Source organism: Gasterosteus aculeatus, chromosome X (genome assembly GCF_964276395.1).
Source record: "Gasterosteus aculeatus chromosome X, fGasAcu3.hap1.1, whole genome shotgun sequence".
NCBI classification, from domain to species: domain Eukaryota; kingdom Metazoa; phylum Chordata; class Actinopteri; order Perciformes; family Gasterosteidae; genus Gasterosteus; species Gasterosteus aculeatus.
In genome coordinates this window covers 16,187,063-16,209,739 of record NC_135698.1, presented here as the reverse complement: position 1 = coordinate 16,209,739, position 22,677 = coordinate 16,187,063, and the positions used below count along the sequence as shown (strand labels likewise).

The 22,677-nt window shown below is 46.3% G+C and overlaps 2 protein-coding genes across 11 annotated transcripts in view; one reads left to right on the top strand and one right to left on the bottom strand.

The window, feature by feature from the left end:
- The window catches only part of ptprz1a (protein tyrosine phosphatase receptor type Z1a), a 47,920-nt gene extending 44,377 nt beyond the window's left edge, over positions 1 to 3,543 (top strand). For 4 of the 6 annotated variants that reach the window (XM_078083055.1, XM_078083053.1, XM_078083052.1 and 1 more), the window contains 5 exons: positions 206 to 331; positions 1,448 to 1,597; positions 2,092 to 2,237; positions 2,314 to 2,449; positions 2,677 to 3,543. In XM_078083055.1, coding sequence (XP_077939181.1) covers positions 206 to 331; positions 1,448 to 1,597; positions 2,092 to 2,237; positions 2,314 to 2,449; positions 2,677 to 2,820 — 702 coding nt within the window. In that variant the 3' untranslated portion in view covers positions 2,821 to 3,543. The remainder of the gene's footprint in view (positions 1 to 205; positions 332 to 1,447; positions 1,598 to 2,091; positions 2,238 to 2,313; positions 2,450 to 2,676) is intronic. The other 2 variants (XM_078083056.1, XM_078083051.1) reach the window with 1 other exon arrangement.
- Positions 3,544 to 4,495: 952 nt separating this feature from the next.
- On the bottom strand, positions 4,496 to 22,205 carry aass (aminoadipate-semialdehyde synthase). Of its 5 annotated transcripts, none has more exons than XM_040162428.2 (25): positions 21,599 to 22,181; positions 20,726 to 20,831; positions 19,686 to 19,921; positions 19,185 to 19,361; positions 18,802 to 18,886; positions 18,630 to 18,697; positions 18,404 to 18,550; positions 18,236 to 18,314; positions 17,865 to 17,992; positions 15,165 to 15,310; positions 14,661 to 14,783; positions 14,424 to 14,535; positions 14,275 to 14,334; positions 13,135 to 13,202; positions 9,419 to 9,540; positions 8,885 to 9,014; positions 8,533 to 8,643; positions 8,231 to 8,339; positions 7,881 to 8,021; positions 7,632 to 7,799; positions 7,345 to 7,440; positions 6,924 to 7,039; positions 6,217 to 6,305; positions 5,782 to 5,958; positions 4,496 to 5,650 (listed from the first exon to the last, which is right to left on the bottom strand). In XM_040162428.2, the coding sequence occupies exons 3-25, from the start codon at positions 19,902 to 19,904 to the stop codon at positions 5,532 to 5,534; spliced, it is 2,790 nt and encodes a 929-aa protein (XP_040018362.2). In that variant the 5' UTR covers positions 19,905 to 19,921; positions 20,726 to 20,831; positions 21,599 to 22,181; the 3' UTR covers positions 4,496 to 5,531. The 5 variants fall into 5 exon arrangements, with proteins under 5 accessions (XP_040018362.2, XP_040018361.2, XP_040018359.2 ...); XM_040162427.2 differs by having other exon boundaries at positions 19,686 to 19,918; positions 21,599 to 21,744; XM_040162425.2 differs by having other exon boundaries at positions 20,790 to 20,831; positions 21,599 to 21,733.
- Between the last annotated feature and the right edge of the window lie 472 nt (positions 22,206 to 22,677).

Below are 22,677 nucleotides of genomic sequence, written 5' to 3'. Positions count from 1 at the left end.
AACGTCAGGGGGGGTGTAATAAATGATGTATAACAACCCTCTATCGGGATGGACAGAGTGCGATAGACGTGTCCTTTTTACACATAGTAAAAGATGCCAGCAGTGAGCCACACAGTTATTTATGTGTGGATTAACAAAAGAGTTTGTAGATGGATCATAACGAGATTTCAGTTGTTGATATTAAGCCCGGGTTCTGTTCCTGCAGGGTTACAAGCAGAGCAGCGAGTTCATCATTACCCAGAACCCTTTGCCCGACACCATAAAGGACTTCTGGAGGATGATATGGGACCACAACAGCCAGGTCATCGTGTCGCTGACGGGCTCTGGCGAGGTGAGGACTGCAAAGTCTGTATTCTTTTAACATTTTGGGAAATACCCGTTGTTTAGGTTCAGAGATGCTCAGTCGAGCTCATGTTTGTGTGTTAAATACAGAGCTGGAGCCAGGGAGGGGTTAGCATGAAAATAGCTAGCCCAGCTCTGTCCAAAGTTAACAAATGAGCCCATTAAGCTCACTAATTGGCATTTTGTAATTATAGTAATCTGTGCAAAAATGTCAAACATTTTTTGGGAAGAACTGTCTTCTTTTGGGGCGCCACGGTGGCGTGGTGGTTAGCACTGTCGCCTCACAGCAAGAAGGTCCTGGGTTCGATTCCACCCAGTGGCCTTTCTGTGTGGAGTCTGCATGTTCTCCCCGTGTCTGCGTGGGTTCTCTCCGGGTTCTCCGGCTTCCTCCCACAGTCCAAAGACATGCTCTGGGGATCAGGTTAATTGGGGACTTTAAATTGCCCGTAGTTGTGTGAATGTGAGTGTGAATGGTTGTGTGTCTCTGTGTTGCCCTGCGATTGGCTGGCGACCAATCCAGGATGTATCCTGTCTATCGCCCGAAGTTGGCTGGGATGGACTCCAGCCCCCCCGCGACCCTGTGTGCAGGATAAGCGGTTTGACAATGGATGGATGGACTGTCTTCTTTTGCATATCCATAACTTTGATCAGAGCTAGGCTGCTTCCCACTGCTTAAAGTCCTTGCATTCTCCTCTGGTACCAAAGAAGTCTATGAAAAAATGACTACTTCTCTGTAGTGGCCACCAGGGGGCGACTCCTCTGGTCCCATAGAAGTGTATGAAGTAGAGAAAACGACTACTTCTCTCTAGTGTCATTGCTTATTCATATTATTCATATAGTGTAACAATTCGTATTTGCAGGTAATTATGTGCAAATTAAAATCTACTTAATCATATCGTATTACATCTCATGCATCTTATGGTCTCCCTAAATTCGACACACCGTAACTTTTAAACAAGTGGAGTCAGCTTATTCTTTGCACCTGGTCTCACTTGATGACCAACCGGAGAGGTCACACAGCAGGAGCAGCTCTTTGTCAGAAGATGACATGTCGGCGTGGTTACAGATTTGTATTGGAGTGTCGTGTATGTTTTTATGTTTTTAGGAGGAGGCGGATATGTGCGCTGTCTGGCCTTGCAAAGGGCAGCCAATCAGCTACGAGATGTTCACGGTCAGCCAGAGGAGTGAGAACCTCGTGTGCCTGACCAACGAGGACATGCTGGTGGTCCAGGACTACGTGCTGCAAGCTACACAGGTGAGAGCCACCTTGAACATCTATAGGCTACTATGACTCTTGTATGACCTTTTTCCACATAATATACTTTATATGACTTAAAAAGAAAAACAATATATATTACTTCTTCCTATTTTCAATCGTACTGTACTGCTATTTAATGCCTTTTTTATGAGTTTTTAATATATATTTATACATAGTTAAGTATCTTTTAAATGACATAGGATTCCCTTTATCAGCCCTTCTCACATGACACATTTCTTGGCAAAGAACATCCTATTTTACAATAAAAGAGGGAAGGGGTTAGATGAACAATATCAATGATTAAGACATATAAATAAGGGACCATTAGAAGCTGTGTCTTAGTGTGGCTTCACTTGAACAAGAAGATAAGATCAATTGTGTATCATTTGCGATTCATATTGTAAATAAGATTAATTATAGCTCAATAAAAAACAATAAAGGGCCACGGGACAAATAGTTTTAAACCTCCTGATTGGTTCTCATCTCAACAGGATGACTACGTTCTGGATGTGAAACACTTCCGGGCCCCCCCCCGCTGGCCCAATCCAGACAGCCCCATCAGCAACACCTTCGAGCTCCTCAACCTGGTGAAAGAGGAGAGCGACGGCAAGGACGGCCCCATCGTGGTCCACGACGAGTAAGACCACGACCACGTTCCAGGGATTGGTTGTTCTCAACGAGGCCTTCTCACGGGGAAAGTTCTCTTCTTCCAGTGTGGGCGGAGCCACGGCGGGGACGTTCTGCGCTCTGACGTCTCTGACGCGTCAGCTGGACGCCGAGGGCTCGGTGGACGTCTTCCAAGTGGCCAAGCTGACGAACCTGATGAGGCCGGGAGTCTTCAGCGACATCGTGAGGCCAACGACAATGAAAATATCCCCCGCGTCGTACGGGGCTAACATGAGCGCAGCGTGACAGACGCGACGTTGATGATGTCATGTCTGTCACGCTGCGTTCATGTTACAACATTGTATTTGCCAAGTTAACAGCTGGCAGGATTGGTTTGGAAAGAAACCAACTTAATGTGGTAGAGGTACATCTAACAGGATGTGAACGTGACATAAAGGCATCGTTTACAGGAGCAGTACCAGTTCCTGTACAGAGCCATGCTGAGTCTCATCGGGACGCAAGAAGATGAGGAAACCCTCCAGTCCTCCGACGTCAACGGGACCATCGTAGTGGGAACCGCCAGCACTGCAGAGAGCCTTGAATCCCTGGTGTAACCCCCCCACAAAGAACTTAAAAAAGGAAAAAAAAGGGCAACAGCCTTCAGTCCCTCCACTTCATATACATCTACACCCCCTCCCTCCCTCCCCCGTCCCCGTCCCAGCATCCAGGAGGACTCTGTCTGTCTGACTCCTGCATCCCAACACTTTCTTCTTTGCTGGATGCTGTTTTGTAACGTGTGCCTTTTCGTATTTTTCATTGTGTACTTCTAACTTTGATACGCGCTGTAGACTAACTGTTTAACGTGTACCGGCCCGAGACCTTTCTACCAACTATTCCTGAACCTTTGTATTTATTGGCACTGAGCCAAATGAGGGGTGGGAGAAAAAAGGGAAACCTCAATCTTTTTACATCAAATAAGATATTTTGTTAGCTTGTCTTTTGTAGGGCTTCTGTAAATACCAACAGTAACAGCAGTCAAATATAAAAAGGGCCTTGAATAATACAAATAATAATCTTATGTAAATAATATTATAGTAATCAACTCGATGGACCAAATTTCTATTTATACTTTTAGGTTTTTATATTTTACCATTTGTAGCGCATTCAAGTGTTTCATTTTAATTGCTTAGTTGGAGAACATTAATGCTTTTATATTCTGGGTTTTGTAACCGACTAAATGCGATGCATGGGGTACTGACATTTGTCTTTTAGCTGGACATGAAAACACACTGCTGGATTATTAGTTAGAGGATTAAATAAGTGAAAGAACACACCTAGAAGGAGTATTTGAGTATTTTTGTTGCTCTGTGCATAACTACAACACACCAACACACAAATAGTGCACTCTGTTATTATGAAAAACACACCAATAAAATATGGCATCAACAAAGATATTAGGGCTCAGCCTGTGGGGACCACGAACATCCACAAGGAAATGTAACAACGGTAGCTAACTATGAGCTAACAGGATTTTTTGCATCACAGTAAAAACAAAAAGTAAGATTCCCCTTCAAGCCGGAGGAGAAAGACTCAATCAAATGTGTCTGAAAAATCCGGTTACTTAAATTTACATTTCTGGACTCAGCAGAAGGGGCCTCAGTCTACCAACAGGAAGGAGATCAAAGGTCACAGCGGCAAGACAAAAGATGAGGCAGACATCTGAAAGAGGTGTTAAAGAAACAAACACAAAAATAGATGAAATCAAAATGTGGTTCTGATGAAAACCAAGTGTTGTTCGTCCTATGGATTATACATTTTCCCTTTATGGAGTCATGCTTTAATCCCGGCGCTGAACTGGTTTTTCCAATTGAATTTGAGTGTTAATCCGGGTTAAGACTCAAGATGCAAGAAACGCGTCTTTTTAGGACGGAAAATAGGTCAAGTGTCCCAGACGTCGTCTTGACCGGCCGCCGTATCCACACCTTCATTTGCATTTTTGACTTCTCATAATTACACGACCAATTATCCCCGGCTTGGTGGCCTAGTTTGCATGGTTGCCTCCACATTGAGTCCAAGCAAACAGGCTGCTTGTCTTTTCTTCTCCAGGCTCCAGAACAGAGTCCCGAGTCCAGAGTCTGGTTAACCAAATATTTCACCATTGTCTAAATCTGACAATGGTGAAGAAGGTGTTTTATCCAAGACAAGTAAAATACTAACGCAGAATGTTTTACATTAGAAAGGGAAAGTTTTGTACTTAAGTAGAAGCACAAGAGTATAGTGAGCAAAATGTACGTTGGATCGAATGTTTATTGGCTTAATCAACAGTTTGTGTACAAATGATCAATTTGAAGTAACCAAGCCAAACCAATAAACATGACATAACTGGTTCCTACTAATAATACCGTACTAAAGAAACATTCCACTTTATTTGAGTGCAGTCATGGACGTATGGAGCCTGTGTTCATTAGAATTAATAAATTGAAGCAGCTGTAGTATTAAAAATAGATTCACAATTAAACTACAGTGTAAATCCAAATAATTCCATTTGCAGTTAGCCTCTCCGTGTGTAAACCATTAAAGGAGAAAGAACCTTAAAAGTTCTATTCATGTAACTTTTTTACATTTCGACAGCAAAATGTTTTATCAAAGCAAGTTTTTACACACAAATGAGTTTTGTAATCAGGAATAGTATGAATGTCAACTGAAACATTAAGGACAAAATGTTTAAAGTAGATGTTTAATAAAACATCTACTTTAAACACTAAACATGTTAGTGTTTTTCTCTTTAACCCGCAAAATGTGTAGTTTGTGTTCAGATCCAAACATAGAAATCCAACTTCCTTCTGGAGGCCCACATATAAAGTACACACATGCTTTTAAAAATATATCTCAGGTACTATATTTCTCTCTGGGTATTTGTTTAAAGCATGTAACAAACCGTTTACAAGGCGGCGACCCCCCCTCCCCACCAAAAAAGAAATATAGCTAAAGGCGGCACACAATAAATACTACAAACTGGGTAACTTCCGGTCCAAAAATACAGAATTCACCCTTAAAAAACACTCAAGCCAACGTTAGTTTGTCCAGTCGGTCCGCGAAGCTAACTTTACTGAGATTAATGAACATTATCCGAACCTCTTCCCTTTGCAGCTTCTGACAAAAAACTTCCCTAAATTATATTTATTTCTTTTAGACCTTTTCCCCTTCACCTTTTTGAGCCAATCCGGTTTGGATAAAGTCGCTGACGAGGTCATTTGATGGCGCGTGTTTTTTTTAGGTTTCTTGAACATTATTGACAGCCCCCCCCCCCCGGTAGCCTCGGCTTTTACTCCTGCAGGGTGCTCTTGGACATGAAGTGAAGGCCTTCCTCCTTCAGGCAGGCCAACGCCGGCCCGTAGATATCCTTCGTCATCGGAACCACAAGTCCCTTTGTGGTGATTTCGCCTGTAAAAATAAAAATAAAAATAAAAATAAAAAAAAGGGGGGGTGGGGGGTGGGGGTGCAGTTACGTTTTTAAACGTTCTTTTTAGTTCATTCTCGCGACGGGTACAATCGTCCAGACGGAGGTCACTGACCATCGAGGACCATGCGGGCAGCAATGGCTGCTGGGTAACCCACGGTTTTGGCCATGGCGGAGAAGCCGCTGGGGTCGCCGTACACCGCCAGGCTGATGTGTTTGGTCTCCAGCTCACCGGTTGGGTGGCGAAGCCCAATGTCGTTCCTCATGATGATCATGTCTCGCTCGGACTTGTCTGACCGAGGAATAAAAGCCAATAGTTGGTCATGTACCGTTCTTTATTAACAATAGTAACCTTATTTATGTAGCAACATAACCCCTAGAAGACCCCCCCCCACACAGGAATTATAAGGGGACAACGTTCCTGCTATATATTTAAAACTGTAAAAAAAAAAGTTTTTTAAACATTGGAAATGAACAGGGAGCCAATGAAGAGAAGTACTTGTGATGTCGTCTTTTAAAAAAGGTGCCCTGGTAATAAAGCGCGACTCACCGAAGGAAAGGTTCGCCTCCAGGTGTTTCGCCAGAGCGGCCAGAACGCTGTCGGCTTGAACCACCGACTCGTCACTCAGCATCCCGAACCTGAGCACACGGAGACAAAAAGAAAGGAAAAAAAGGAGAGTGACTTTTTCCCAACACAAAAAAAGAACCTTCACTAAACTGTTTCAGAAGGGTTGAAAAGAAGAAAAGACTCTTCTTTAACACCGCGGCGGCGGTGGCCCACACATCCTTGGGCTAAATCTAAAGAGATGAGCAGATTGAATAAATGCAAATTGAATAAATGAATAAACAACAAGTCATTCAATTTGAGCCTCGAGCTTCATTTGGCTTTTTACTCTTTTTTTTTCTTCCTTTTTTTAACCCGCGCAGAGTGGAATGTTTCCAACGCTTCACTTATCGTCGGAGGAATTCACGAGGCCCTCGTACCGCCGGGGACAATGGCGGCACGGGGCCTTGGTCTGAAGAAACTTTTGGAAAAAGTTGGTTTAAAGTGAAGTATTGTTGCGCGACACCACTTCAGGCGTTTTCATTCAAAATAAAGTAAAAGGGTTGTGTGGGGGTGCAGAAGAGGAGCGGCCTTGTTCTCAGAACGCCATTCCACAGCACCGACGCCAACGCTGAAGAGCATCAGACGAGAAGCCAGATTCACACATTGTTGTGCTCAGTCGGCATAACTAAGGGCTAAAGGCCGAGTCTCACCATCTCAGGGTGTCCATCACAAAGTCGTCCTTCCCGATGCGTTCAAACACAGCTTCTTCAAAGTCATCGTGGGAAATAGAAGAGGACAATCCCATCTGCTTACAGAGCAGCGCTTTCTGTCGAGAGGAGAGGACATCACAGAGGCTTTGTAAAGCACTGTACCAATACGGCACCCGACCCTACTCTTTACATTACATGTCATTTCACACGGCACACGGTCAGTAGTATCTTTCAGAAATAGCTTAACGAAGCTTCGGGGAAAATGTATTTTTTCTACTCATCTCTGCATCTCGCTTACAGAAACAACGATAGTGCGAGCAGCCATTGACTGTAATTCAATTCTTCAGCACTTCCACAGACACGCTACGTGTATTCTGAACCCTGCACCGCCGTCAGGAGACACCTGGGCGGAGGTCCTTACCCAGGAGACGGGGGCCGAAGTGGGCTTCAGGATGGGACAGGCCTCGCTGTTGATCAGACCCAGTTTGACAAACCCGCTCATGGCCTTCGAGAAGCCCTGTGGGACAAAGACTCACAATGAAGACATTCACAGGGACACCACACACGTCTCACAGCTTCAGCTGCCTCTCAGAGGGCTTTCATCTCCTTCTTGTCAAGGTAAAACCACGTAGCTCCAGGTGTGGTGATGCTGGAGTTCCCTTTGTGTCCGTGCGTGTGTGCGTGCGCGTGTGTGTGTGTGTGTCGCACCTTGAAGCGCAGCGTTCCTCTGATCAGCGTGTGTGCCGTCTGGATGCCGTAGGACTCGGCGTACTTGGTGCTGTCGCGGTTTGGAAATCCTTCCAGGTTGAAACCGGGGAAAAAATCCATCGGCGTGCTCGACTCCATCAGGGCGCCGCCAGCCGGGATGCTCACCACCTGAGGCGACACGCACGCACACATTAACGCGCCAGTAAAAGTCTCCCACAACCAAAAAGGTGGACCCCCCGCCCTCCGTACCTGGTTGTCCCGGAGGAAGACGGCGGGGCTGATGGTGTTGAGCAGGACGCCGTACGGGCTCCAGCTGAACTTGTAGCGGAGAGGGTTGTCGGAACATTCGGGGGCGGGAAGACCGCCGCAGAAGGAGCTGTAGGACTCCACCTGGAACAGCGATTCACAACTTCCTGCTTTTACGCGTTTTAAAAAGGCCAGACGGTCATCAGTTACAGCATGAGAACGTTTTCTTTTTCTCCAGTGGTTTAAACGCATCTGAAGAATTACAGCCGTTTATCTCAAACCAACTGCTAAAATGTGCAGCATCCTAACGGTAGTGGGAGGAAAGGTTCATTCATTCATTTGTGCAAACTCACGGTGCAGCCGTCGGCTTTGGCCTTGTCGATGCACTCCATGGCCAGCATGTGATCGATCCCCGGGTCCAGTCCCATTTCGTTGACTATGGTGACGCCGGCCTCCTCCGCACTGTAACGCACACACAGAAACACATTAACTCGTTTTAAATGCCGTCTTTTGGGGGGGAAAAAATGGTGTTGCCGGTGAAAAGTTAATCCAACATTTATGTGAAATATCAGACATGGCTCCTGTTAATCTAAAGGAGTCATCTTACTGCATCAAATGACATCGGTGGGAGTGTAAATCAATGGTGTGCGATCACCTGCTCTGCAGCTCCTTCATGGCTGGACTCAGGTAGCTGGCGGTCACCATGTTGACCTTCCTCCGGATGCAGTGCGTGGCGATGAGCGGGTGGAGAGTGTAGGGCAGCATGCTGAGGAGCACACGTCATCCATTGGCGAAAGAAGTGGAAGTTAACTGGTGCTTTTAATTTGATACGGACGGATACAATAGGATCATAAAGCCAATTCTGATTTGAAACGTCCGTCTCTGGAGGACCTTTTAAAAAGAATCTTTCTTTGGTTAAAGTGAGCAGAGCCTCTGCTAGTAAATACTGGTAGTTTGCTAGTAGTCCATTCATTACAGCAGGCACACTACATGTCTCCATGGCATACCTGATGACCAGGTCGTGGTCTTTGATCAGAGAGTCCAAGTGTCCCTCCTGGCTGCCCACGTCCAGCATGATGGGGATGGTGTTTGGATATTTGGCTGCCAGCTCCTCTGCTTGTTTCAGCATCACCGACGCTGAGGGAAGAAAACACACTTTAAACTTCTACTTCGGAAAGCAAAACATTTTTTACTGCCCTGCATTCATGAGAAAGCAACAGTGGTTGTATAGCTGAGGATAAAAATGGTAATAAACCAATGAATTAAGAAGGATTATGAGGGGGAAAGGTAAAAGGAATTAATTCATGTAACGAGTAAGAAGTACAATATGTGCCTCTGAGATGTAGTACAGTAAAAAGTACAATATGTGCCTGTGAGATGTAGTTTAAGTAGTCTAAAGTACAGGTATGTTGAATTAGAACAAGCTGAAACCATCAGGTGAAGTTCTACACGGGAGCAGACTTGGACTGAGACCATGTCCTCACATACGTGTTTATAATATGTGTATTTGTACTGCAGAGGGGCCTGCGAGGCGAACCCACCCACGGTGACCTGGGTCTTCTCGTCGCGGGTCAGATACTCCACGATAGGTCCGGAGACGTAACCGGAGCCAAGCAGCAGGACGCGCTTCATGCCAGACTTCTTCATGATCTGCGCCTTCTCTCTGGAGGACATTAGACCACACCCACATTAGACCACACCCACGTTAGACCACACCCACTGAGATCCGCCTGAGACCAACTTCAGAAGAATTTTAAGATTCACTAAACTGGGATGAACGTGAGCTTTCGAAGATGGAAACTGCACAAAGAAAGTTGTGGTTTTAATTCAAGAAATAATGATACAATCCTGTAATAGTTCATATATCTATAGATATATGTGGAAAAAGCAGGTTCATTAAAAAATGAATAAATAAAGAAAACAATTAGGTTGCACAACTAAGAAAAATAAAGTAATTGGTTTTGGTTCATCGGTTTAGTATGAAACACATTATCAAAAATCAGTTGAAAATATTTGTTTTTAATATTGTACCCCTTTTGTTTAATTACAGAAGAATCTAATTCCCCCAAAGTTTTAGAAAGAATCACTGATCTAACAGGTGTTTCTTACATCAAAGTGGGAATGAATTAAAACATTATCACTATCAGAGAACCATGAGGCTGTGATCAAAAAAAATAAACAAACATGCATTGCTTATTTGTGTTATGAAGGTGTTATTGTTGATATATATTATTATTGTTAGTCTTATTGACATTAAATATTAAGATTAGAATTAAAAACGTATGTATAGCTAAACAATAAATAGACATTTGTAAGTGAGGTAAAATAATGAGATCCTACTTTATTAATATCAATTTGAATATTCGGGTATTTCATTATTTATTTAAGCAGGGGGAAATGAGTTACCTTAAAGTACTAAAATATAAATGATAGTAAATTTGGATTGGGTTTATTTCAATTAGAAAATGTTTTTGCTCTTATTTTTCCTAAAGTGTCAAACTTTATAATTACATGATTAATTAATGTTTTCTGCCCGCTTGTTCGGCTCCAATGTGTCCATAGTACGTAACCACGGCGACAATGGAAGCTGCGTAAGTCCACAGTGGAAGCATCTCGGTCTCTTAATTAAACCAAGAGGCCTTCTTACAAACACTCCTTGATTTAAATGTAAAAAGTCTGATTCTGCATGCTGGATTATCTTAAACACCATAAAAACAACACCATAATGGAGGCATCACCCCGAGTGACCTGTGGCATTAATATCCCACCACCAACCGCCTCCACCCCCCCTCTGGAGTCAGATCCCTCGACTCCTTAGCTCTTGTCTAATTGAACGTGACACCGCACACATGCACGGGGTGCGGCGAGGAGCGCGGCTGAAGGTCTGACCGGCGGTCCGCCCGGCGCCGAACCTCATCGCCTTAATTAAAAACAAAGAAGAAGAGGGGCGTTCCCTCAGGAGGATTGCTGCCTGCGTTTACATATCTTAAGGAGCCAAACTCAATCAACAGGATTAAGATTTGGTGGCATGGCTTGTCTGGAAAAATGATACTTAAGATCAATTAGGAAGAAAACCCATCAGGTCTTAGAGGCGGCCTACATATAGCGCGAGTCTCAAGAACCTGAATGTTAATCATCTCAAGAAACAAACATTATTAAGAGTTATCGGATTATATTTGACCAGCTCATTTAAATGCATTTCTTTATCAGTGACATTAACTGAAGCTGCAGATAAGCGGCGAGGTAAAAATACGCTAAAATGTGTAATCAATTGAGAAATTAAGATGAAAATTTTTTAAAAAGGGAACAGAATGGCGATTTCCAGTAAACAAACATGCGGATGGACTTTGTTTTATGTCTTATTCAAAGTCAGAAGAGATGATCAGTTTCATCTCAAAACAAAACAAGTTTAGCCTAGCTTAGCAAAAACACTGGAGACTGCTACATAGAGCCATCTGAATAGGAGAAATCATTGGTGCAATAAGACAACAAACGCTTGGGTTGTTAATGATTCCCATTTTGCATTTAAGCATCGAGTGACATGTTTTAATCCCCTGTCAATGTTTCCAACAGAAACAAATGTAAGCTGTGGTCACATGTCATCAATTCAGCCGGCTTGGGCTTTGCATCAGCTGATGAAGTAGACCTTTTACTCAATTCTTACAATCAGGCTTGTCGACGACTGAGCCAAGCTAAGCAGCACAAACAAATCATTCATCCTCGGGGGAGCATGAATGCCTGAACCGAACCGCCTAATAACCTTCAGACCAGAGGGCTATTGCACGAAACCAGGATAAGGGATTAAGATATTCAAGTTATCCTGGATGAATTTAGCTTTGACTTGGAGTCTCATGTGTTAAATCAGCTGCCGCTCTGATCCGACATCAACATGTTTAACAGTTGAGGGCGATATACAAAGTCCCATTCACCTGTGTTCTTCCTGCACCATGATGCCTATTCCCGAACCACGTTTTGGATGAAGAAGCACTGATATTGAGACGTGCTTTCAGACGTGAGAGGGTGTTTGTGGGCCGATCAGACCCACAGCGCGAAGCATCTCACCATCCCACAGATGCACTGCGCTTTTTTGCAGAGACGCCGAAACTGGAAATAAAGGCACTATTTGCCGTACTGTCAGAAGTCCGTGGCACACATCCTTATTACCTTCTCTGGCCACAGAATGTGTTACATCAAAGAGGATTTCCACATGATTGCAGGTAACATGAATTATAGTTTAGATAAAATGTGTGAGCAGGCATCTTGTAGGTAATTTCTACATATTTGCAAACCAGCCTGCAAAATGTTTTTATAATTTATCTGGTTGACCTCTTGACCTGTTGCCAGGATCTTTTTGGTCCAGTCATGTTTGTTTTGCATGAACATTAATTGTAGAAAGATATTTAGAAATAGACACAGTTTAGAGATTTGTGGATATGGTTGTAAAACATATTCTGGCATTGTGAATAAGGGTTTGAAAAGGGCCTTTGGGGTAAATTTCCAGAGGAACATTAATTCCTTCTACTCACTTACATTATATTTATTTAGTGCTTTACATGGTAGGCTACTCAAAGACACTTTACAGTAAAACCAGCGCATTTAGCACAAAAACAGCAATAAAACCAACACAAAACAATCATATTAAAATCAATTAAAACAGTGTACAACTTTCTTAGTAGATATTTTTAAAATCCTTCCATGATTGTCTGCCAGGCCTTTTCTCGGTTTAATTACAGCTGCCGTTTTTCCTTTTGCATTCATATTTCCATAATTAGTTGCTGCTCAGGGGGTGAAAAATCTGCTGCGCGCTTTTTCTGCATCAGTAAATCTGTGATGGATACCATGGTCTACTTAAAGTTGTGAACGTGCACTTATCCCAGCTATGTACACCTGGATTGACTTAGCTCCCCCTTCTCCTCCTGGCTCAGCAAACGTGCAAGCGATTAAGTCGCGATGAGCCGATCACACTTAGGCACCAGGTGTTCTCTTGTTAGCTGGTCTCCAGGTACAAAGCACAGGTCGCTGTGGTCGTGCAACATCATTTCTTTCTGATTCCTCAATAAGCGGTATAGGAAGTATAATGCCTCTGGTTTAAACAAGGCAGAATGACGGAATGAAAAAAGGATGGTTGGTGCATAACATCAGACAAGACAATAGACAACATAGTGCAAGAACAATAGGAATAGCACTACATTTAATCATCAATACCGATTGGACCAAACCGATTAAACTTTCCTCTGCAGGCTGAAACAAGTCTTACCTTCTTTCTCTGAGTTTTTCGATGTATTCAAACTTTGGCGTGAGGACTCCGTTCGATGTGATGACAGCCTTCAGGAGCAAAGAAATGATTTTATTGATTTAATAAAAGAGTAAAATGAGTTTTGTAAAATAAAATGAGTTAGACAATGAGTTTCTCTAGTCTCCAAGAATATTTTTGTATTTCCTGTTTAAGTGACACTACACCCAAAGTCTATGCGCATAATCAAGCGGTGATGAGATTCATGCAGCAGAGAAGCGGTTTAATTTTAGAGTAGTCGAAGGTAAAGATCATGTTTGCGTTTAGCGAACCAATTTGACAGCTGCAGCTTTTAAAATCTGATCACTTTTTATATCTGGGTTAATACTAATTAGAAACAATGAGGTCACCTTTTGTTTATAACTGCAAAGTTATTTGAATTTTTGACTGGGTTTATGCGTTTTATATCAAATTACTCCAGTCATGCAGACGGATACAACTTTCCAGGAGTGACGTGTTTCCACGGTAACAGACGATTGTTTAAAAACCACACAACCAGTCTCAAAGTTGTGTTTTTGTGAAACCAGTGAACGGGAAGTGGACTGAGGATGTAGAGACGTTGCACACGTCTCTTAGAGACCTGTCAATCACTCTGGAGGACCCGCCCTAAAGCATCCCCTGCTTTATGGTCTGTCTCTAAATATACCATAATCTACTAAATTAACCTCATGCTGAATTGAAGAAGACTTGAAACTAGGGATTGAGACAATAAACTCATGTTTACATTGTTTACTGAGGGAATAAATCAAGAGAGAAGAGAGTAATTTTCCCATAGACTTCTATGGGACCAGAGGAGTCGCCCCCTGGTGGTCACCACAGAGAATGCAGCTTTAACACTTGAAGCTCTGACTTCACTCTTCAGAACTGAAGGAAGCCGCCTGGTGTCAACATAGATAACAATGTTATTTACATTCAGAGAAAAAAAATATGCTTCTAAAATATGTTGGGTTTGGGTTAACTGTTAATGTTAACTAATTTCATCTCATTGTCAAACATTCAACTTTATTAAATGTTTAGATATAAACTCCAGTTCATAGGTCAACGGCAGTCATCTGTACGCTAATGGGCTCAAACGTGCTTATTTGTTTTTTATAAGCGACTCACGTCTCTGACTTGCGGGCTGAAGTCCTCTTCGTCCAGCGGCCTGGTGGCATCCGAAGGCAGCTGATGATGACACAGAAGCATGTTTAAAAGTTCCACCCCCCCCCCCCCCCCCCCGGCTCTCTGCTCACACCGAACGGCGGGTCTCTCACCATCTCCCAGAGGTAGGGGAAGAGCCGGTCTCCGAAGTACTCCGTGGCTCCGATGGGGAGCTGAGCGGGAAGGTTGTCGATGGAGCACATGAGGATCCCGTTGCCCTCCACGCTGCGGGGGCATCAACGCCGTGTGATTAACCAGTGTTTAGAGGTAAGGATATATGCAGGAAATTATTCATATGTAATATATATATATATATATATATATGAAATGGATAGGGGAGGTCGGCGTACCTGTCGTGATCGATGTGCTGGTCGGCATCGTACATGCAGAAGGGCTTATCGATGGTGGTGCACTCGTTCATGAAGTCTATGGAGCCCCCGGTGTCAGCCGATATGTCGCAGATAGCCAGCAGTCTGTGGACAGAGAGGTCAGAGGTCACAGCGATGCACTCCACTGTCCCTCTGTAAACCTGACTGAAGCTACGGAGGCGACCTTTGACCTCCATGGAGATACAGCAGCTCCCACCCTGCGGTCTGTATATATGTGTGTGTGATATATATATATATATATATATATATATAAACTATATGGATAAACACATACATAAATATGCACATTTACACACACAAACATCTGAAAGAGCCCCAGCTTATCCCTTTGATGCTGTAACACATTGTTCTATAATTCTCTTCTGAAGACCTTCATCGTGACTTTTCTCCTCGGCTTTATGCTTCAGTGAGCAGCAGGAAACCTCCCGCCGACGGTTCTTTACACCCGAGTGGAAGACGTCTTACTTGTGGGGAAGCGCCGGCGACCCTTCGGTGGCGGTGAGCGACGGCTTGGGTCGCATCAGCTTCTGGGCGTCCAGTCGCCTGAGGAGTCGAGGGGTTTGGGGGTCCCAGTAAATACCGTTGATCAGACAGGTCGTGTAGGGCGCCACCTGTCAGTGAGATGAGCCACAGGAAAGCTACCGCTGTTATTTACATGCTTTATAAGGATTTGTTTGTTTGCAGGATGCCCTAAAAGTCGCACAGAGGTGTGGTGACGTTTGGGGGATCATTCGCTCAAGCATCGGTTTGGACGACTACATTTCAGCATGTGCGTCTTTATGAGACCTGAGATTTAATGCGCTGTGACAGAATTGTCGTCACGTGACTGATAAATTATACATTATATGTTTTCTAATGCGGTGTTCACACCAAAAGCGAAGCACATTATTCGCACGAGTAGATTCCATTCAGTCAATGCACAGACGGTCGCAGAGGAAGCCAATTTTCACCGAGGCGACACGACACGACTGCTGGTCCGCCTGAAGCAGCGCTGGAAGCCGCAGTCATCCAGACGCACTTCCTGGAGGAGTCGCTGAAATTCAAGCTGTGTGCGGCGACGGATGATGTCATGAACCCAAACACAACACAGTTTGCTGTTTCGGCGTTTGTGTAATTCACACAACAAATAAAGAGCAGAAATGGTGGTGATAGCGGAAATTATTATAACTCTTTTTACGGAGACAAGCCACGGCCCCTTTCAGGCGCGAATGAAGCAAAAATAACTACAACTAGTCGAGAAAGTAAAGCGTGGCTAAAATTCACTTCGCTTTGGTGTGACGCAGCGTAAACAAGACAAGTAGAATAAAAAACGTTTTTGATGAAATATCACAATTTTATGCTTAGTTTTGGTTTGGTTGGATTTTAATGGCCAAAAGTGAGCGCAGCTTAAACAACGTGGACGGATAAAATTACCCCCCCCCCCTCCCACATGGCTGAGTAATTTTCATGTTAGGGTCACATCGGCCATGACGCCAACCCAGCAGCTGTTTACCGCCAATGACTGAAAATAGAGAAGGAGGCCTGTGAGGGGACGGACGGGAGCAGTTGGGGGAAGAGGAGTGTGGTAACCGGCTGTGTCCGGGGAGGAGGTGGAGGTGACAGGGAGGGTTGTGTCTGGGGAGGAGGTGGAGGGAGAGGAGGTGGAGGTGACGGGAGAGGAGGTGGAGGTGACGGGGAGGGTTGTGTCCGGGGAGGAGGTGGAGGTGACGGGGAGGGTTGTGTCCGGGGAGGAGGTGGAGGTGACGGGGAGGGTTGTGTCCGGGGAGGAGGTGGAGGTGACAGGGAGGGTTGTGTCTGGGGAGGAGGTGGAGGGAGAGGAGGTGGAGGTGACGGGAGAGGAGGTGGAGGTGACGGGGAGGGTTGTGTCCGGGGAGGAGGTGGAGGTGACGGGGAGGGTTGTGTCCGGGGAGGAGGTGGAGGTGACGGGGAGGGTTGTGTCCGGGGAGGAGGTGGAGGTGACGGGGAGGGTTGTGTCCGGGGAGGAGGTGGAGGTGACGGGGAGGGTTGTGTCCGGGGAGGAGGTGGAGGTGACGGGGAGGGTTGTGTCCGGGGAGGAGGTGGAGGTGACGGGGAGGGTTGTGTCCGGGGAGGAGGTGGAGGTGACGGGGAGGGTTGTGTCCGGGGAGGAGGTGGAGGTGACGGGGAGGGTTGTGTCCGGGGAGGAGGTGGAGGTGACGGGGAGGGTTGTGTCCGGGGAGGAGGTGGAGGTGACGGGGAGGGTTGTGTCCGGGGAGGAGGTGGAGGTGACGGGGAGGGTTGTGTCCGGGGAGGAGGTGGAGGTGACGGGAGGGTTGTGCCTGGGGAGGAGGTGGAGGTGACGGAAGGGTTGTGCCTGGGGAGGAGGTGGAGGTGACGGGGAGGGTTGTGTCCGGGGAGGTGGTGGAGGTGACGGGGAGGGTTGTGTCCGGGGAGGAGGTGGAGGTGACGGGAGGGTTGTGTCCGGGGAGGAGGTGGAGGTGACGGGGAGGGTTGTGTCCGGGGAGGAGGTGGAGGTGACGGGGAGGGTTGTGTCCGGGGAGGAGATGGAGGTGACGGGGAGGGTTGTGTCCGGGGAGGAGGTGGAGGTGACGGGGGGGTTGTGTCCGGGGAGGAGGTGGAGGTGACGGGAGGGTTGTGTCCGGGGAGGAGGTGGAGGTGACGGGGAGGGTTGTGTCCGGGGAGGAGGTGGAGGTGACGGGGAGGGTTGTGTCCGGGGAGGAGGTGGAGGTGACGGGGAGGGTTGTGTCCGGGGAGGAGGTGGAGGTGACGGGGAGGGTTGTGTCCGGGGAGGAGGTGGAGGTGACGGGGAGGGTTGTGTCCGGGGAGGAGGTGGAGGTGACGGGAGGGTTGTGTCCGGGGAGGAGGTGGAGGTGACGGGGAGGGTTGTGTCCGGGGAGGAGGTGGAGGTGACGGGAGGGTTGTGCCTGGGGAGGAGGTGGAGGTGACGGGGAGGGTTGTGTCCGGGGAGGAGGTGGAGGTGACGGGAGGGTTGTGCCTGGGGAGGAGGTGGAGGTGACGGGGAGGGTTGTGTCCGGGGAGGAGGTGGAGGTGACGGGGAGGGTTGTGTCCGGGGAGGAGGTGGAGGTGACGGGGAGGGTTGTGTCCGGGGAGGAGGTGGAGGTGACGGGAGGGTTGTGCCTGGGGAGGAGGTGGAGGTGACGGGGAGGGTTGTGTCCGGGGACTTACGCTGGTCCTGAAGTGGGAGGTGTAAAGCTCCGGGTGGTCCTCGTACTCCATGGGGTCGTAGATGCCGTCGCTCTTCCTCATCAGGTGGTGGTGGCGGCTCAGCACGGTGGCGTACACTTTGGTCATATCTCACAGGAAACAACAACAACAATAATAAATACATAAACAGTCTATAATAAACAACATTATGTTCGGATACTTCCGTTTAATTTAAATAGCAATAAGTAGTATTGTTTTTGCTTGTTCTGTGGATGAGATTAAATCAATGCCCTCTGTGTTTTTTTTGTGTGTGTGCAGTTGCCATGGTAATATCCGTTAACTCTGAAACAATGGCGACCTCGCTGCACGTGACGTTAACGAGGAGGACCTACCTCCCGTTTCGGAGACGTCCTTCAGCTCGTGAGGCTCCACATACTCCACAGGGAGTTCGTTGAGGATGTCCTGGGCGCCCTGCGGGGGGGCGAGAAGGAGACAGAGTGAAAGAGGAGCTCCTGAGTGCTGCCACTAGGTCTCTGCTTCCAGCCGCAGGCCGGTCTTACCTTGGACACGTTGCCGGTGCCGGTGAAACAAAACGTCACAGGGCCGATGGATTTGGGCATGAGCCCCATGGATACCACGTACCCACAATCCCTCACTGCCTGGATGGCCTGGCTGACGTTCCTGTAGTTGTGCGCCATGCCGATGTGCTGTGGACGGCAGAGGGAGACGACACGGTGAGAACAGGAAGCGGTCTTCATGCGCTCTTTATGCAAACGGTTCTCTTACCATGAAGGGGGTGTGGTGACCAAGAGCCAGGAAGCGAAGCCCCAACCCATGCAAGATGTTAATCATTCCTACAACATCAGGGAGAAACAAATAGATTAAGTGCGATTAACCCTGTGAGTTAATCGCACTTTGGGGAGCATTGGGGTATTTAGGTTTTGAGGAGGTTTGGTACCTGCGATGCCGGCCCAGTGACCGAACGCTACAATCCGGAAGCCGTTGGCATCGACCATCTTCTCGTAGTCAATCAGACGGACCTCCTGAGGACACAAGGTTCATTCTGCTGTAGTGCAATAGTCTTTGGTTTAATTATGTGTGATCACATCGCCAGCTTTAAAGCTGCATTCTCTGTAGTGACCAGCAGGGGGCGACTCCTCTGGTCCCATAGAAGTCTATGAGGAAATGACTATCTTGATTTATTCCCTTAGTAAATGACTACGGCCACTTACAGTCAGAGGTCCAACATAGAGAGGATAAACCCTACGCCACGTATATGTATTTACTCACAAGCCGGCCACCATCAAACAGCTTCTGCTGGACCTTTCAGAGCGCGCTCACCTTCTTCAGCAGGTCATCCAGAAGCCCCATGTTGGGCTCCTGGGCCTTGATGGTGTGGGAGAAGAAGGCGTAGGTCTTCCTGGGAATGACCTTCTCCTCCGGCGGCCTCTTCACCCCGAGAATCAGAGAGGCCTCCGACAGGTCCTCCTGGAGGACAGCGCCTGCCCTCATGTAGTCCTGACAACACGGTAAGAGGCTACTTAGAACACAGTGGACGTCGGAATGACAAATACTACACATACATCTGGTGCTATGATTAATACATAACACCATATGTATTTATACTATAACAGGACCATCAATTACATATACTGTACGAGTACTGTATAGTGTTCGTAGTTATGATGTATTGGCATATAGAATAAGGAAAATTATATATAATATATATAAAATAGTGATAATATCGCTGTATTATCAATGTTTTTAATAATTCTAAGTTGTATCCACTGGTACACACTACTACTGTTGCTATGGGGACGGTAGCCCCCCCCGGTTCCTCACCTTCTCGTGGATGGCTCTGCGGTTGGACGGTTGCAGCAGGACTTTGACGCCGGCGGTGGTGAGCTCTTTGACGTGTTTGGGGGCCAGCGGCGCCCTCCGCTCCCAGGGGTTGACGTCCTCGCGGCGGATCGCCATGACGGCCTGGTGGTGCTCATGGCGGCGCTGGTTGGAGAGGCAGCTCGGCGTCCTCCTTCCTTGGAGGCTGAGGAGTCTGTACATGACGTCACCGCACGCTGCTTTGAGACCGAGACACAGTCACTCAGCAGGTTTAGAGTTTAAACATACGTCTTTAATTCCTGCCAGAATTGCAGAATTTCATGTTTAACCAGCTTAGTCAGACTTAACAGTCAGGCCAGAGAATGATCCACAAGTCAGAGGTTAAGTGGTTGCTGTTGAAAGAGCTGCGATTGTAGTGAACGACTGTAAGAAAACTGATGGGACACAACTGTCCAATTACACCTCAGTTTGTCTGATCAAACGGAGCACACAATGAATAATCGCCTTTCAATGGCCGTTCGTGGTTTACTATGAGAGCGTTTTTAAGCTTAGCTAGGCCTTCTACGGAGGCTGGCGCAACCTGCGGTTCTGCATAGTGAAGCTGAAGCTTCATGTGTTAAACCTGCATTCTCTGTAGTGACCACCAGGGGGCGTCTCCTCTGCTCCCATAGAAGTCTAGGAGAAAATGAGACTTATTCCTCAATTCAGATACGGTCGCTTCCTGTTCACTAATCGCCCCCCTAAAAAAACAAGGTAACGGCCGTTATCTAAAACGGCGACGGCAAATTTGCCAAACATCAGTCCACAAACAAATGGGTAATGTCACCATGACAATGTCCACCTCTTGTATAAAGTCTGTGGACGAAGCGTTGACACGTTTTTTTCTGGGCACCAAGAGATGCTAAATATCAACGATGGATAAAACGTTTTGCTCGTCACAGTCACTATTTAGCCTGATATCAAAGTACAGCGGAGGAGGCGGTACAATTAGCTAACCACAAAGACTCGATCCAATTTGTTTAATTAAAAATGTAACTACGTACGTTTTTAGAGTGGGCTCCACGGTGTGATCGGATCTGGAGCACTGGACCAAACGATGATACTCACCCATGAAATATCCTAAGCGACAGTTTCACCAAAGGCGCCAACCTTCGGTTCAGAAGAGAGTGAAGCCGATGCTGAAGTGTTTTAAAGCTTGTATTCCCTCTTGTGACCAGCAGGGGGCGACTCCTCTGGTCCCATAGAAGTCTATGAGAAAATGACTACTTCTCTCTTGATTTATACCATTAGTAAGCATTGTAAACACAAGTGTATGGTCTCAATCTCTAGTTTCAATACAGCATGATGTTCATTTAGTAGATCATGGTCCATGTAGAGTCAAACTGACATAAAGCAGGGGACGCTTTAGGGCGGGGCTACACAGTGTTTGTTGTAAAACCCCTTTTGTGAATTTGCAGGCTGTGCAACAAACTGGCAACCACTTATTGGGAGGTGAAATAAATGGAACACGGGAGAGAGAAGTGGAAGTCATCAACTGAGCCTTTAAGATTCCTCCGTCCTGGAGGGGTTACCGATCCCCAGGTTGGGAACCATTCATGAAGACAGTAATTAGTTCCACAGGCAGACTTTCTTATGTAACTCAAGTGCCCCGGCATTTAGAAGTAGTTTGGAACCGGTTGAGCCCATTCAGTAACGTAAGCTCGTGCACAAACCAAATGAGCCTCTTAAATCGGGGAGAATGTGAATGGAGTCCGGTGCAGCTCGTGGTGCTCCGCGAGTCCTTCACCTACATGCAGCCGCATGGGTGGGTTCCTGGTCCGCTCGACCCTCTACGTCGCTCATACTCAGCCAGTTAACTCGAGTAATCGATCACCGATAACTGGACGCACGTGACGCAGCTCGGGGGTCGGACTCACCTTTTTCTCTGTTCACCGTGCCGACTGCCTGGCGACGAAAACGTGGCGACAGTTCACCAACAAAACACCGGAGAGTCACACAGAGGTGAGACGATCAGCGACCTCCCACCGGGCTGTGGGGTTGCACGGACGGAGGCGAAACTAAACCGTATCCGGTCGGAATTTCAAAACAAAACGTGGAACAAAACACTATTTCAACCCAGTTTCAGAATATGTATAGAATATAGATTGATCTGAAGTACTTTTAAGTACAATTTGGGGTTTATTCTGAAGCTAAGACTACTAGGTTTGGTGAAAAGTGTTCATTTCCCCCTATAATGTGAAGCTATAGCAACACAAGAGATGGGTAATTGTTTTTGGATGCACAGGGCACCCCGTGTGGGCGGATTACCACGCTGTTGCAACGGACGTGTTTATTGCAACGCTTTAAACGTGCAGACCCAACGTAGAGCTATAGGAAGTGAAGTGCCAACTGATAAATACCACGCGCAGACGGAGCTGCAACGATGTCACCGCCTCTACAACTGCGCGGAGATATTAAAACGAGCGCACGAGTGCAGCTATCCTACGGATGTGAATGTCCTACGGTGGCGCAGAGCGTTCATACGTCAACACATGTCCGCTGGCCTCTCCGCCAATCAGCTGCAGGTCCGAGGAGCGGCATCTCGCCCTGGCGGTCGCAATGTGATGACGTAGGGGACATTCACTGGATTTTAGTAGTTTAAAGTAAATATCGAGACTCATTGATTTATAAACATCAAGTAAAGGTACAAAACTCTGTGGTGTATGTATATTGAAATATTTCAGGAGTGCAACAATTTAACGAATACCGTTGCTCCTCACTACTGTTGTGTTCAGTGTGTCTGCAACGTCTCTTTCATTTGGTCATTTGTTTTTTCAATTTAAAAAAAGTACTATTTTTAGCTACTTGTATCTGACTTGAATAGTCATTTTCTGCTCCATACCTCTACACCATATTTTTGAGGCATATATTTCTACTTTTTATGTTAGTTGATCATTTACTCTCTATATTCAGATTTTCAAATACAGATTCCAAGCTTATGAATAAAAATAATATT